The 17,089-nt window shown below is 36.7% G+C and overlaps 1 protein-coding gene and 2 long non-coding RNA genes across 4 annotated transcripts; all 3 read right to left on the bottom strand.

The window, feature by feature from the left end:
- Positions 1 to 616: 616 nt before the first annotated feature.
- On the bottom strand, positions 617 to 1,881 carry LOC125474976. The gene is made up of 3 exons (XM_048579264.1): positions 1,522 to 1,881; positions 1,277 to 1,337; positions 617 to 1,097 (listed from the first exon to the last, which is right to left on the bottom strand). Exons 1-3 carry the CDS (start codon positions 1,662 to 1,664, stop codon positions 996 to 998), a joined length of 306 nt encoding a protein of 101 aa, XP_048435221.1. The 5' UTR covers positions 1,665 to 1,881; the 3' UTR covers positions 617 to 995.
- Positions 1,882 to 3,651: 1,770 nt separating this feature from the next.
- LOC103935433 lies at positions 3,652 to 5,574 on the bottom strand. 2 transcript variants are annotated; one of them, XR_007256149.1, is made up of 5 exons: positions 5,248 to 5,574; positions 4,968 to 5,046; positions 4,672 to 4,843; positions 4,196 to 4,463; positions 3,652 to 3,786 (listed from the first exon to the last, which is right to left on the bottom strand). It is a non-coding gene; the product is annotated as an uncharacterized LOC103935433 (long non-coding RNA). The 2 variants fall into 2 exon arrangements; XR_665456.3 differs by having other exon boundaries at positions 4,968 to 5,559.
- A 10,188-nt stretch (positions 5,575 to 15,762) lies between these two features.
- Positions 15,763 to 16,672, bottom strand: LOC125474731. Its single transcript, XR_007256148.1, has 2 exons — positions 16,400 to 16,672; positions 15,763 to 16,300 (listed from the first exon to the last, which is right to left on the bottom strand). It is a non-coding gene; the product is annotated as an uncharacterized LOC125474731 (long non-coding RNA).
- Positions 16,673 to 17,089: the final 417 nt, after the last annotated feature.

The following is a 17,089-nucleotide window of genomic DNA, read 5'->3' as shown; positions in this document are numbered from 1 at the left end:
CCAGAACCACGATTTAGATCTTGGAGTATTGGACTCTATTTTCACACAATACCCAATCCTCCCAGCCCACTGCCGAACCGGCTTACCGGAAAATTTGGACGAAGTGTGGAACGATTCACGTTGGAACAAGGGTGTTTTATACACCCCCTTTGCCCCTCCCCATCCTCCTGTTACGTTCTGTGACCTTCCTTGCAGGTGTGGATGTGAAGGCTTTGTTTCTGTGTGGATGGATTTTGCGCAATACTTTCAAATCTAGTTTATGGTTTAGGTACTCTTTTTCTTTTGGAGCAACGGCTTTTTTTGTGGTGGAAGTGGTGGCGACAGCAGCAGTCATTTGGATGCTGAAGATTAGGGTTTTTGTTGTTTTTCTGCTATTGTTGCCTATGGGTCTACATATGTGTGGGCCTCTCTATGTGTTTTGAGTTGTAGCTCTACTTTGCTTGGGTCTGTTTTATCTTTTATGTCATACTTTGTTTTATGTAAGACTTTGTGTTTTGTTTAAACCTAGGCCCATCTTTCACAAATTCTAATTTCCCTTACATTAATGGAGTGCTATTTCGAAAAGAAAAAAAAAGGCCTTCCATTTGTAATTAGACATGATCGCTTGCTCACCAAATAAAGATAGAAAATAAGACATAATTAATAATTTGATTGTCGGTAGTTTTTACATATAAGCAACTTCGCTGTCCAATTATCCCACATCAAGCGTCACATAAAGATTGGCTGCCGGACCAAAGCCTACAAGACAATGGTGAATCTATGACTTTAAGGGCATCGACTCCTGTATAAACACCATGTGCAATATCACTGAGTTGTGCAACTTCCTAAAACTTTACTTGCTCGGAATTAAGCTTAGCAGCTGAGAGAGACTGCGCAATTTTTAGTGCCGTCTTTGTTTCCTCCTTCAAACTTAATACAGAAACATGGATACAAAACTCCTCTCCCTCCGGAGTCACATACTCCCACTTGCTGGAAAGCTATGTCAGACCAGAATCCTACCGGCATCGCTTGTCCAAAGTCTCCGAGTACGAGAACATTCCCGTTATTGACCTGGCTTCTCCCAACAGAGCCCAAACTGTGCAGCAAATTGGTGATGCCTGCAAAAATTATGGGTTTTTTTAATGTAAAGAAAGAGAAGGTACATAAGGCGGAGGTAAACTCTCTAGTTATGAGCCTTCTCTTTCTACAGATTAAAACTTGTAGAAAGTCTCATGGTTTTTTTGGCGGTCATCTGAGTATACAGCTTCAGCTTTTCCTCCAAAGGAAGGTTGAATACCTCATTGGCCACCCCTATCATTTTTTTCCACTCCTTCTGTTGACACCCCATGGTTAATAACCTAGCACCGAAATCACCCGAATATCAACAAATATGTACACACACATATGCACATGTACGTGTAATGATGAGTTTGTGAAAAATGCAATTATTGAGTTTTGCAATATCTTATATCTTAACTAGAGTGAGATAGGGATCGATCCATATATATAAGTTGCTAATTAATGATATAGGGAGGAGGGTACCTTAAAAAAACCATAATTTTTGCAGGCATCACCAATTTGCTGCACAGTTTGAGCTCTGTTGGGAGAAGCCAGGTCAACAACGGGAATGTTTTTGCATTCGGAGTCTTTGGACAAGCGACGCCGGTCGGATTCTGGTCTGACATAGCTTTCCGGCAAGTGGGAGTATATGACACCGTATTCCCGGAGGGAGAGGATTTTTGTATCCACGTTTCTGTATTAAGTTTGAAGGGGGAGAAAGACAGCAATAAAAATGTGCAGTCTCTCTCAGCTGCTAAGCTTAATTTAGAGCAAGTGAAGTTTTAGGAAGTTGCACAACTTCGTGATATTGCACATGGTATTTATACAGGAGTTGATGCCCTTTAAAGTCGGAGATTAGTTAATAACTTAATAAATAAACCTGTAGGCTTGGTCTCGCAGCCAATATTTAGGTGACACGATGTGGGATGATTGGACAGCAAAGTTGCTTATATGTGAAAACTACAGACCATTAAATTATTAGTTGTCTTATTTTCTATCTTCATTTGGTGAGCAAAGTTGCTTATACGTGAAAATTAGACGATTTATAGATTCTCATCAAAAGAATCCGAAGAGGATCTTGTTGATTATTAGAAAATACAAATGGAAGGTGGGGCCTTAATTAGGAGTAAAGGGAAGGTACTCGAACTGCAAATGAACAAGCTACAGAGCGGCTCTCTTCCCTCATCGGATTCTTTTGTTTTTAGACATGCGTTAAAGGGCCAATGAGTCAGGCCGAATGATTTTTTAGTAATTTCAATTATTGTTCTTTTATTTCCATATACTAATTACAATTATTGAACAAATGTGCTATTTAGGACTAGTTAATATGTTAACTCATCTAAGGGATTTTTTTTTCTTTTAGAAAACCTTAACGGTACGAGAAAATTTTATTGATATCGAAAAAATGATACACCTAGTCAAGGGAACAAAAATCTAATCCCTCGTAATACAAGAAAAAAAGATAAAAAATACATGAAAAGAAAGGGGACATAAACCTTACTCTTTTAAAAACAAAAACAACAACTATATAAGGTCATCTCCAATCAAAGGGTCTAGAGGGCCAGAGGGTCGAAAATAACCCAAAAATCGTCTCCAATCGAGAGTCGAGCCGAAGGGCCAACCGACTAGCCCAACCCAGCCAGCCAGCTAGCCTCGGGTTAGGCCACAGATTCAAAAGCAACGGCTAGTTGCTGACGTCAGCTAGCCGTTATATTTGAATTTTTTTTTTTTCATAGTTTTTTTTTTTAACAAAATTTAAAAAAAAAATTTTAATTTAATTTTTTTTTCCCTATAACTTCATAAGCCATTAAACAACATTAAATTAAATTAAGTAACATAAAACAACATTTGTAACAACCCATCCTAGAATTGACGGAAGGGAAGAGCATTTTCGTCTTTCAACTTTGGGTTATAAAATATTTTTGAAAGGGTTACTATTTGAGTCTTAAATGGTGTGCTAAGTGGGGCCCACTTTCCCATGCCTTTCCTTTCCCCCTCACACAACTCAGGGACCTCTCTCTTCCTTATCCTTCACCTCTATTCTCTACAACTCTTTATCTGTCTTCGTCTCTGTCTCTCTTTTTGATAGTGGTATTATGTGTGAGTGTGAAGAACAGAGAGGGCTTTGCTCATCCACCCTCTTCTGGTTTTAGCATTTTACTCTTGTTCTCTCTTCCTTCTCACTACTAGAAATTTCGACTTTTCCGACAAAATTAGTTTGTTGGCAAAAATCAAATTTTGTCAACGAAGTGTCTTTCTCAACGAAAAAATTCGTCAGCCATTTTGTTGTGCAAAGCATGTCGCCTAAGAGTTTTCTCAACGATTTTTTATATTTCCTCATCTCAGTTTTAAGACGACAAATCTCAGTTGTCAAACTATCTTGTCACCACGATGACTTTGTGACAAAATAATTTGTCGGCAAAGTATTTGTCGGTTGCGATTTCATTAGCAAAGGGTGTTTCAAGCCTACAAAATGCATCTTTTAGCCAACACGAGATGTTGTCGGCAAATATATTTCGTCGGGACAGTCTTGCTCCAACGACAAAATTAATTTCATCGGCTGAGACTTTCAATCTATAAAAAAAAAAAAAAAAAAATTGAAAGATACAAAAATTGTTCAAAGATAATGCTTCATTGATAGGTAATAAAAAATGTATAAGTACAGTGGTTATACAAAAGTATTCTATTATACAATAAAACTATCGCATCCTACTCTCATTCCTCGCTCAACATCGACTTAGTGATATCCTGCAAAAATAATACAAGTGGCAATTATTATATATGACAACACAAGAAAAGGCATCCTTAGCATGAAGAAAACACATTCAATGGAAGACACTTTGACACAACAAGCTGTTAAATATTAGAAAATGGGGAAGAGCTGCAACAACACCATAGTGTTACGATAAACCATGAAAGCTTAACCAATTTGTCAACAATACACCATGAAAGTTGCAGCAGTAAACTGAACCACTCTTGAGAACAAGATTACTTATGCACGCATAGTTACAGCCCTCCCAACATTGTACATGTTACCACATCTACATATGAGTTAAGTAACAACTACATATGCTGGATTATTCAAAAGATTTGTAAACATGGAGTTTAGAATGGTTTAGAGAGATCCTGGCAAATAGCCTAACATTGTAAACGTTACCTGTCAATTTGAAGAAGCCATCACTTGCATAAACTATAGGCATGTTTGGTAAGTGTGGATCAGTTCAATCATATCGAGGCAAACAAAAAGTACAATCATCAGTGAGAGAGAAAATGAAGGCTAAACTGAGAAGGCCCACCCCTGATAAGCTGGATCTCTTCCCACAAACTAATATGGCCGTTCACTCCGGACAAGATGCTATTAACCGCAGTTGCAGCTCTCGTCTTCTCTACATCACTTGCCTCGCACGATTCTTCAATGTCGGATCCTGCGTGTTACATAGTAAACTAAGACTCAACCACAACACATCACAATAAAAAACTAGAAACCGCGATCAACATAGCTAGAACACCAAAAAGAATGCAATTTAACATTAACATCATAACCAATCATAGATAACAGGAAACGACTATTGAAAAAGTAATACATTACAACATTACTTGGAACAAAAAGGTAAGATGTGGCATTACACGAACCTCTACTATCAGCATCATCTAGTGCAAATTCCAAAACCTTCGCCCTGTTCCTCAATCCCTTCTACAAAACATTCGCCGCTCTATGCTCGATCGAGTCCCAAATAACATGTGGGGATTAGGAAATGGATCAGCAATCAAAATTAACAACCCTAATTGTCGGATACACCAAGCCCTGCAACTTAAAAGGTTAAATTAAATTTTCCAACTTAAAACCCTAAATTAAATCCTACAAATTCAACTGGCAGACGTAGAATTAGAGAGGAGAATGAAGATAACCACTTAAAGAGATCACTGACCTTCGAGTTCTGGGCACCTTTGATGGGTTTTTTCTTTTTCATCCACCCTTATAAATATAACACACAATAGGCTCGCAACCTAATACAAATTCAAGCCCACAAATTCCATTTCAATTCTGACAAAACAAATCGAAAAACAAAATTGAAAACCCAAATGAATTACAGAGACAACTGATGGGCTTATGCATCAGAACTTGAATTGAAGAGGACAATTAGAAGGGAAAGAAAAAAGAAAAAAGAAAAAAGAAAAAAGAAAAGAGAAAAGAAAAAAAAAAAAAACCCTTTTTTAGTGCTTTTAATTTGACAGCGGTGTTAATCTCCAGCGGAATGAGGCAGTCGAGCTATCTGTGTATTTGCAGCGATGAGGGAGAGGGAGAGGGAGTGGGATGTAGGGAAACAATCGCTTCGTGTTTTACTAAAGTGCTTAATTCTTTTCCTTTTTTATTCTAACTTTGAGCTTCTAATTTGAAACCACGCTTTTATTTCGTGCCTCATTTTTGGTTAATAGTTCTTCCCTCAGCCAAAGAAATACTTTTTGTTGCCCTAAAATCGTCATCTAGTATTCTAAGACAGCAGAGAACGACAGTTTACCCGTCAAAATTAAATTTGCTTTTTTTTTTTTTTTTGGAAGAAAGGTAATATTATTACCAACAACACAACATAATTACAAAGGAATGGTCCAATTACAAGAAAAGCAACATAAGATATGGACCCCCAAAACAGAGCCCAAAAAAAGATTTTGAGCCCAGAAACTAACAAACCCTAGTCTTGCAAGAACCGCCGTCGTTGAAGCATCTCTGAGATCTCGCTGGAAACCTGATCTCCAAACAAACTCCGTAGATCCAGCCAACCAACTTCGCAGAAGTGATGGAAAACATGACTCCAACATCCTCCACAAAGCACCACACAACACGGAACCACAACCACAAACCAAAGGAAGCTAGTGATAGATGATCCCCTAGCAACAAAGTCATCGAAGGCAACAAAGCCACCGAAGAGAAACTCATAGGAGGTGGTGGTGTGAACACCTGAGCTGAAACTCTACGCACTTCCCTGTAAAATTACGTCAAAACACGTTGATAGGTTGTGGCAACATATCCGAAAATATATGGGGTCGAGGAAAGCCGAAGCGAAAATGGAAGAGTAGGCAAAGGAAGGAAGAATACTTGCATTTATGCCGACAAAATGATTGTCGGTTAACATTCAAATTTTCTATTTTAAAATTGATGATATAAATTGATTTTGGCTTTCATATTTAGCTGATAAATTAAAATTTTAGTCGATAAAGGACTCTTGTGCCAACAAAATTTTGCTTTGTCGGCTTAGAACTTGTCGTACAAAATAATATTTTCTAGTAATGTCTTCTCCAATGTCTCTTTCTGCGACTTGGATTTTGTGAAATTGCGAACCTTTGTGGAGATTAATGGAGAAAAAGGTTTTATGGAGGAAGAAGACGGAGCTCTTCTTCTGCTTTGGGTTAGCTTTAATGGCAGGTTCTCTTTCCTCTCGGCTCCCCACTCAACAACAAAGGAAAGGCATTGATGTCAATTAAGGCGTCGTTCAACAACATCGTTAATGTGTTGCTCAACTGGAATGATGCCTATGACGGCGATTTCTGTTCTTGGCATGGGGTTTTCTGCAACAATGTCAGCCTCTCTGTGGCCTTCTTGAATTTGTCTAATCTGAACCTCGGCAGAGAGATTTCGCCAGCCTTTGGAGACTTAGGGAACTTGGAATACATAGACTTACAAGGGAATAATTTGACTGGTCAAATCCCCGATGAGATTGGCAACTATGCTTCTCTCATATATCTGGATTTGTCTGACAATCTTTTGTATAAAGACATACCATTCTCCATGTCGAAGCTTAAGAAGCTGGAGCTTTTAAATTTGAAGAACAATCAGCTGATTGGTCTTATCACTACGACTCTCACGCACATTCTGAACCTTAAAACTCTTGATCTTGCTCAAAATGAGCTTACTGGTGAGATTCTAAGGCTAATATATTGGAACGAAGTATTGCAGTACCATGGATTGCGCGGAAACTCATTAACTGGATCACTGTCACTTGATATGTGTCAATTAACAGGCTTGTGGTACTTTGACGTTAGAGGCAATAATTTAACTGGCACAATCCCAGACAACATTGGAAATTGCACAAGCTTTGAGATCCTGGATATATCGTATAATCATATCATAGGGGAAATTCCATACAATCTTGGGTTTTTGCAAGTAGCTACGATGTGCAATTGTTTATGATATTTCTGTCTTCGTTAGTTTGCACGGCTTTTCGACGACAGAGTAAGGTGAGTGGTCCCCTTCCAAAATGCATGTTTTTATTATTAGAAATGCATAGATGAAAAGCATGATCTTGTGTCACGGTAGTAGTGTGTCGGCCAGCACGTGCCTACCCTGGTGTTTGGTGAATATCAGGGTCGGGCATGTCAATTTGGTATCAAAGCATGGTTTGTTAAAAGCATACTTAGGATCTTCTATCACGGTAGTAGTGTATCGATCATGACATCATTTGGTGGATGTCAATATTTCCGGATTTGTTGTCTTTCGGCATGGTCGTGCAACCCTCATTCTACGTGAATAGTCACATCCTATTGAAGAATATGAAATTTCGTGTCGGGATTGTGCCTCAGTGGTGACGAAATGGATTGTTGGACGACTTTTAACATCGGACCAATACTCTACAACATGTGTTCCTTAGGAATTGCGAGCAGAGTCGGATCTACATATGAGTGTCTGGAAACGGAAAGTTTTTAATCGTATGAGTTGGTTAAGACCAACTGGAGAATCAAAACGGTGATGCTACTCTGCAACATGCATTCCTTAAGAATTGCGAGCAGAGTCGTATTTACACAAGAGTGTGGTGAAACAGAAAAATCTTAAGTGGTTTGAATTTGGAAGACCTAAATTGGTGATGTCACTTTGCAACATACGTTCCCTAGGAATGGCCGGCAGAGTCATGTCTAAAAGGAAAATGTTCGAAACATTCAAAATGTGTGTTGAAGAATGCGAGTAAGTGCTAGGTGTTGCGAAGTTTAGTAAATGTTAGTTGGTGAGATCGAATCAGTGTCCTTGGACTCGCTTTCGTTGAAGAAATCATGTGGATTCTTAGAACAATTCTCGGCGATTGTTCTATCGGTAACTTTCTTGCTTACTTCAATCACGAAGTCAGGTTCGCTAAATATCGATTGTCAGTTGTACGTCAAATTCTTCAAACGTTGTTTTGTCCAGAGTAGATACTTTTCTTGGGAGTTTCTTTGGTAGCAGAAGTTATTGTTACCAAAACCAAGGTTGTGACAGTTGGAAATCGAGAATCTTCTCGAGTGTTGTGAATTACAAAATATCATTGGTCTTGTCGATTTCTATAGACAGTTGCCAACGATTCTTCGACCAAAACCCAAACCCTCATCTTCAGCTAGGGAATAAATCAGTTTTGTTCAAGATGTTGTCTCACCCTACCATTGTTTATATACTCCTCGATGACACCAATAAATTCTGAATTTGTCGGTGATGTTTTATTGAAGGTGTCGTTGTACATTGAGGCAGCATATTGGGTAACGCTTTTACTTTTCGACGGTTGGGACCACTTGATGCGAACTTGTCCTATTTCCGACCTAGGGTCTACAATTATTGTCTGACTTGAAAATTTAAGGACACCTTCACCATGGTAAAACGCGTAAGATATTTATCAACCTCGCAAAACTTCATACTTAGATTCTCAGTCGAAATGAGCTAAGTCTCTGGTGACGGTGATTGATAAAGCATATAAATGTCTATAACTGCACCATCGTGTACCACCCCGATTGTGCAAGTGTAGTTGTTGAACACCTCAGTAGAAAGACACACCAATACCCAAATATTCCTCAATCAGTTATATTTTCCCCTTCTATGAAACTCTTGGATACTTTGCGACATGGCTATGGATCATCAAGAAATCGAGTTAGCTAATTTCTAGGTTCGACCATTTCAAGTTGTTACTACCCAATCAAGCTAGGTACTTGTATGAACTCAAGCATCAGAGTTGTATATTTAAATCCAGATATCTTGTACTCTAGATTTAATGGACTTGTTTTGACCCTCAAATCCTAGAGTGTTCTTTTAGTCTTCTCGACATGGTTTCTTGCTTAATCAGTGAGGAATTTATGATAAATCTCGGCGGATGCGTGCGCCCAATTTCATATCGATGCTAGCAGGAATATTTGGAGCATAACGTTCTAGCAAGCCTACCAGACTTACTAAGAAGAGTTTCATGTGGCCTTAAGGTTTGAGCCGCCCTTTAGTAAGGATTAGGGAAGGTAGTGGTATGGGTGGTTAGCAGATTGCATCACCAATCACTATCTTCATGCGGGAATGAATAACCACCTCATATTATCTTGCTACAATTTATAAGCATCATATCGTACTCTAGTAGTTCTTTTCCAATGATATATATATATATATATATAAGTTCATTTGCCCAAATATTTTAAAGGTACCTTCCACCCAACCCTAACATACCTTTTATATACATCAACTAAGATTGAATTCCACCTTGGGTTCCGAGTCTGGTAATTATGAGCTAGTTTATGTGAATGGTTTGTAGCGGCAGTCGTTATTCGAAGGAAGTAGTTCGAATGATTGTTCTTCTAATATAAGTTTCGAACCTTGTACTTTTCAGCCATGAGAACGATGACCACGGTTAGTCATGAAAGACATGTTTACAATATGTGTTCGCCTCTACGCATCTTTTGACTACTTCACTCCAGGACCTTGTTGTTCGTGATGCGCGTTTCACCTCTAAGTTTTGTGAAGTTTGCATAAAGATCTTAAGTACTAAGTTATTGTTTTGTATCATATTTTTATTTACAAGTTGTTGGACAGTCTTGAACAAACTACCTAGATCTTGAAAGACATGTTACGTTTTTTTTTTATTTTTGGTTTCTAAATGATTAGAGTTTGCACCGATCTCTTTTGGAGTAATGACGACGATAGTTTTACTTTCAGTTTGTGTATGGCACTATTTGAAACTTGGTTTGATAGATTTTATTTGCAGCACTGTTTGGACAATGGAATTCTACGAATTGGTTTTCGGATATTTGATTTTATGATTTGAGAAACTATGTGCTTGTGTTGTTGTTGACTTGGGGTTGGACAAATTGGTATGTTTGCACCTTAGGAAATTACTACTTGCTTATCAAGACAACCATGTGTTGTTGATATCATGGGCTACCGACTATAATATCGATGTCATATTCGTTGGGTTCGTTAAGCAAGTGGGCAGGTAGACCCGTTTACTATAGTTGTTACTGTTTAGTTATTGTTGGGGCTCAACCCAAAGACGCACACCTGTTTTCGAAGTACGTGACGTTATGAATGCTTAGGCGAGACCCATTTTCATTTTCGGTTTTGGTTTTCAGTACAAGTATTTTAACCTACCTTATTTTGGTTAGATATTTGTATTTTGACGTTATCCTACTATATGTACATATTTTTGACCTTATGTCATTATAAATTTTTGGCTTTATATCGTTATAAAGTATTTTTTTCTACTTTTATACTGATGGGAAAAGAAAGTAGGAGCTTGGAGGCACGAAAGAGGATTTTGCAACCCATTCGCGACGATGTGGCATTTTCCCTTTTATGCAACTGCTCTGACTTGATTTCTTATATATATATATATATATATATATATATATATATATAATTTTATTTTTTCTTACTACCTTCGAGTTTTTACCTTTGTAAGTAATTTCAAATTTCAGGATGAATTTTTCTTTAACGGGTAGATTGTAACAACTTGTCCCGGAATTAACTAAATGGAAGGGCATTTTCGTCTTTCCATTTTGGGTTGTAAGATATTTTTGAAAAGGTTACTATTTGAATCTTAAATGGTGTGCCAAGTGGGGTCCATTTTCCTCTTTTTTCCCTTTCCCGTGCCTTTTTTCCCCTTCACATAACTCACGGACCTCTCTCTTCCTTGTCCCTCTCCTCTATTCTCTACAACTCTTTCTCTATCTCTGTCTCTCTCTCTTTCTCTTTCTGATAGTTTTTAAATTTAAGTTGTTGTAGTTGTTAAATTTAAATAATAAATTATGTTTGACCCTATTGCCCTTTAGCCTTCGGTTAGAGATGGTTTTTTGTAATAGGGTTAAAACGAGCCCTATAGCCATTTGGCCCTCGATAGGAGATGGTAAGAACTTTGGTCATGCACTATTCATTAAAATATTAATTTCTTGGAGGGCCATAGGGCTAAAACGAGCCATCTGGCCCTCATTTGGTTAGAGATGGCCTAAGAAAAAAATGGGGACATGAAACCTAATTCCTCTAAAGCTGAACCTAAAGTCTTAGCTTGCAAAACAGAACAAGCAAACATAAGGGGAATATGATAAGTACATGGTACCCTTAATATGATTGAGGAATGTGATATTGACACCCTAGTCATTATCAATATCAGCAAACATAATTAAATTGAACCAAACCAGATTCTGTCTGGATCCACTTTGTGGGGATCTTAGAGATCACCACATCCTAATCGTTTATCGTACATCGTGCCGCCAATTTTTGTCATGTACTATTTTAAATATAAAAAAGTCAAATAATTTATGATCGCACAATGCACGATGAATAACTAAGATGTAAGGATTTCCATGATCCCCACAATTTGGATCCGAATGGGATCCAAATCCCAAACAGATGTCCAACTTTATTTTGCACTTGCTTGTTCTAATACAATAATCTCATTAAAATAATTTTAAAATTATGGCTATCATTAGATCAACAGCTAATTTGGTTCGATGAATCTTTCGATGTAATCACAAATCTTATTCTTACGGATAGTACAATCTTAGAATTTTTTAGGGGATTACGAGATGCTCTTTCCTCTTTAACATGGTTGAAATTCCCATTAACGTTTTACCGGAGTCCAAAATAAATCCACCATATCCATCCGTATGTATGTATTTATTCATTATTATTATTTTTTTTTTTTTGTATCAATAGATATCGTATCTTTGTAAAAAGAAAGCATGGTTGTCATGATTATTTAAAGTGCACAACATGCTTATTAGTCATAATGTCACAATTACATCAATAGTTATACCAACACAACACCATTATCAACTTACACAATACTTAAATAGTTTCATCGTGATATAAACTTGTTTTCTTTTGCTTGAGAAATTAGAAAATAAAGATTTGAGCATTATAGACGTGAGGTGTGCTCTCAATTACTTAAATTATAATAGACGTGAGATGTGCTTTCAATCACTCAAGCTATAAAGTCAACGTATAGTTTTAAAACCAGAAAACAAGTGTACGATAATTTTTCCGCCTGCGATCGTCTAGAATTGTTTGGGATACCATAATATTTAAACAAAAAGAAGATGAAAACTCAGAAAAATAATAATCTTTTCACATGCGTTCAACTAATCGTCTCGAGCTTTCTTTTTTCTTGCTTTTCTTTTCCCGGCAACATGTGCATGACTACAGAAGAACAGCACAGAGGCAAAAGCGATGTGAAACCATGCAGAAAGCAGAAATTTTTAGGCCCACTTTTGATCAGATCACAACAACTGTCATATCTATCTATATCTTTTTGCAACATTATCGATCAGCCCTTGAATTATTTACTGTGCATATTATATATGTATATATTGTACTGTACATATTATAAATGTATTCATTGTAGATATTGATATTTCAGCCATCAACTAATTAAAATTTGATCGTTTGACTAGTGAAAGCTCCTTGGTTTAATTCAAGATAAAACATCAACGGTCCTAATAAATCTTAAGTCTAATTCAAGATTGTTCATAATCTTTAGGTTAAATTCTACTTTGGAGATCGAATTAGAGGATTATTCTTATAAAATAATAAGTCACAGAGATTGTAACCTTAATCACGACACTAACATAAAATTTTATTTTATACACGAATTCTCATTTTATTATTTTTGTGTTCACATATATGTGTTTGTATACATGAGACTGACTTTGAAGCTTTTTGTAACATCGAGTAATTGAGTGGCAGTCTAAGGCAACCTTATCAGGATGGTACTGGCTGAAACATGACTGCAGGTTTCCAGGTTACAATCTGAGCTAGCTGCAAAGACCTACAGATCGATAGAATCCACTTGTAATGCATGTTGCAATCCGATCTGGATATGGTTTCTGTGATTTTGTTGTACGGTATTTGGTTGCGGTGGTACGTATAAGTGTGGCACTTTTTGACGTGATTTAACCCTAGATCTTTTTTTTTTTTCTTTTTCTTTCTGCTAAACCCTAAACCATATGTAACTTGTATTTGTTATAGGTTATAGTAGCGGAGGCATGAAAATGTGGTGACGAGGGAATGAAAAAGAGGTTCCTATGCAACGATGAACTTTTCATCAAACATTTTGCCTTTTACTTAAGAGTAACGTTATAGGGGACAATTTTTTTAAATCAAATGATATGTTACCAACAAAAAAAATAAGCACGTTAATCGACATTTAATTAATACTCCAAATTATCGACATTATTTGTAATTTTAGTTTAAAAATTTTGATTTCTCTAGCATTACTCTTTACTTAGAGAAAAACCTAAAGGTTAGAGTTAACTAGCTCCAACAATCTCATTATAACTCTGCCACACTATTGGTTTTTGTGATTTTGTTGTAATGTAATTGGCTGCGGTGATACACGTTACAACTCTTTATATGATTTGAGATCAGGGTTTCTTGTACCTAGACCATATATAAGATCTGTTTGGAAGGTAAGAAGTCCTTTTGACATTTCTTCGTTTGTAAAGAATTTTTTATAGTAGCGAAGGTATAAATTTATGATAACGAGGCCATTTAAAGAGGTTTTTATACTACGATGAACTTTATAATGCATTTCATCATACATTTTTCCTTTTACTTTAAAGAATAACTTTAGAATTAACTAGCTCCCATGATCACACTAAAACTCTGCCGTTGTCGGGTTGTCAAGTTTGTTAGTACGAAACGAGAACGCTAGTCGACACATAACAATTTGAAGTTGGAGATTATAAATTAAACGTGTTTGTGTAATGTTTAGCGTTCGTAATTTGAAAGCTCTATCGACAACTTGGAGTGTTACCGATGGCTCTTCATCCATTGCAAAGCGACGACTCGATGTGGTAGGACAATCACTAGAAGGCCACGCCTCATGTACATGTGATGCCGGGGTCACAGACCCACTCATTTCCTATGCAAGGCCTCATTAATTGGATTTGGATCTCATTTAGATTCAAACTGTAGGAATTCTAGGAATCTTTACATCTTAATTATTTATCATGCATCGTACGATTAGAAATAATTTAATTTTTTTAATCTAAAATTAAACACAAATAGTACCTAACGAAAATTAGCCGCATGATATACAATAAACTACTAGGATATGGGAATCCCTAAAATCCCCACAAAATGAATCCGGAAATGATCATCTTCATTAATTTTCTTAAGTTTCCTTTGGCCAATTATCCTACATTTTATTTATTTTTTACCGAAAATTATAATTTCTTTCACTGTTTTATATATATAAAAAAAAGTTATTATTAATTTTTTTTGTCAAATAAAAAAAGTATTATTGACACTTTAAAATTAATACCAAATACTGTATAAAATTTGGTATCAAGGTTATTAGATTTTTCAATGCGCTCACTTTTGGGCCTCTTCGGGTGGGCTTTGGCTTTTGGGCCGAGCCACATCATTTGTAAACTTTGAATATTTAGGCATAAATAGGAACCTTTACTCATGTGATTGCATAAGTAGTGACTTATTTTTACCTACCCCATTTATGGGGTTGTTATCTTTGTATTGTGTACGTTTGGACTTTGTTATAAAATTCCAGCCAATATGGTGGCGCATACCTTAGCGTCGTGTCGTTGTACAGAGATGTGCATTATCATTTGGGTCAGCTCCCCATCTTCGTATCTTCGTTGGTGCATGTTCTCAATGAAGATGGATTACCTTTGTCCCCCTTGATTTTGGGTTGGCAGTTGTTGGGGAGACATTCAAACTGGTTCGACTGTCTTGACTTGTATCCCCTCACTGCTTCGCGTTTTGTTGTTGTCTAGTGTGTTAGTCTCTGTGTAGGTTTTCGTTGTACTTTCTTTGGCTTGTTGGCCATGGTAATTCATTTCTAGTTTCCCAAAAAAAAAAAAAAAAACAAACAAACAAACTTTATAAAATGATTATTTGGTAAAATAAAATTAAGAAAAAAAATGGTGCATGATGATTTATTGTAATATTTCTTTAATAATTAGAATTTCATATATAAGCTCTTAAGTTTTGCTTGGTGCAAAAGAGAGGAAATGAAAATTAGGAAGTCCTTTAAATATCATTTGTTTAATGACACTGAGTTTCTATTTAGTAACATAAAATACTAAATTTAAATCTCATAACCGACAAGTATTAGTGGGAAAAAAATTCAAAATTAATTTATATAAATTATTTGTCACATAATTTTTCTCATTTTTCATAATTCTATTTTAAGAAATTTTTTTTGAAATGTCATATGAACTTGTTTATATTTTTAATTTGTCATATAAATTAACATTTTAAGCAATTTGTCATACCAACTTTACAAAATCATTAATTTGTCCTTTAATCCTAACTTCGTTAAGTTTTTCATCTAATATAAATCATGTGAAAGACTTGTATTTAGGGCTATTCAAATCATTTTAACATCTTTCTACAAGTTTTTCATTTTTCTTTAGTACAAACACTTAAATTTTTACTTTTCTTTAGCGCATATGCATTTACAACTCCATTTATGGCACAAAATGTCAGCATGTTTCTCATTTATAGAGCCTGTATGAAATTATGTCTTCTTGACATGCTAAAATGCAAACCCCCACTGATGTATCATTACATATTTGGAATAACCAGAAGACAGTGCATTACCATTGCATGATCATTTTATTGCTATCATATCAAAAATATTGTCCCATTGCCTGAGAAACCCTGCATTTTTTGTGTGGAAGGGAAGGGAGGTATTAGAACTAGGGGTGGGTACGGACCAGACCAGCCCAAATTTGAAGGGACTGAACCAGATCCACTTTAAAATACATCAGGGCGGGCCGAGCCGAGTAGAAGGATTCTGAGATTTGGAACCGACCTAATTCGACCCGTTTGAAACGAACCGGACGGGTCCATGTGTCCAACTCGAGGGACATCTCTACTTCTTCTGCAAATCCACTAGAAATCCACCTTGTTTCTTCCTCCCAATTCCGAGAGACCACCTCTTCTGCAACAATAAAAATTCATCAAAACCCACCCTTTCTCTTCCTTTAAAAGCAGCAATTGTATGCTCTTCAAATCCATACCCATTCAAGGTGTCTGTATGGATGTTAACTATCAAGATCAGAATTGATATTTGAAGATGAAACTCGTAAGATCAGCCTATAGGACCACACATAAATATAAAGAATATACCACCTGGACGTCATATTGATCTCCAACAGCCAAATAATTGTCTATTGCAGCATGAGTGCTTCCCCAGTCCTTGTGCAGCTTCAGTTTCATTGAAACTTACGACACGCGACGCCGACGAACTCGTCGTCGGCCATGGGAATCCATTTCAGTCTTCGATCGTGACGGCGGCTCAGTCGTGGTGGTCATGACGGTGGTGATGGTCTCGGTGACTTCTGTGATAGTGGTTTCATCGAGGAGGAGAAGAGTGGGTGGGTGGGAATCTGGATGCGAGTGGGTGGGAGTCTTCTGGAGTCCAACTAAGTTGCTAACTGCCATTTCATGGGTTGGGTCTCGAGGCGAGTTACAAACGGGCCTTTCGGGCCCCCTTTTTCTATACATTTGGAACCGGCCCGCTGCTAAAAATTGGAATCGGCTCATACTCTCTCCGACCACGGTTTCTATATCCATTCGCCCATTCCTAATTAGAACGTTCGAAGTAACCCTAAACAAACGTCATGTGCGAGATGTATGACTCATATTGAAAGGAAAATTTAACGAAATTAGGGAGAGATGACAAATTAATGATTTCAAAAAATTGGTAAGACAAATTGCTTAAAATTTTAGTTTATATGACAAGTTAAAAAATGCGTACAAGTTTATATGACATTTCAAAAATTTTCCCTTCTATTCATTTTTGTTCTTTAATTTTTAATT

The sequence above is a fragment of a genome, unplaced genomic scaffold (genome assembly GCF_019419815.1).
Source record: "Pyrus x bretschneideri cultivar Hongxiangsu unplaced genomic scaffold, Pyrus_bretschneideri_v1 Contig13, whole genome shotgun sequence".
Taxonomy (NCBI): domain Eukaryota; kingdom Viridiplantae; phylum Streptophyta; class Magnoliopsida; order Rosales; family Rosaceae; genus Pyrus; species Pyrus x bretschneideri.
The sequence above is the reverse complement of the archived record's forward strand: the minus strand, read 5'-3'. Positions and strand labels throughout refer to the sequence as shown.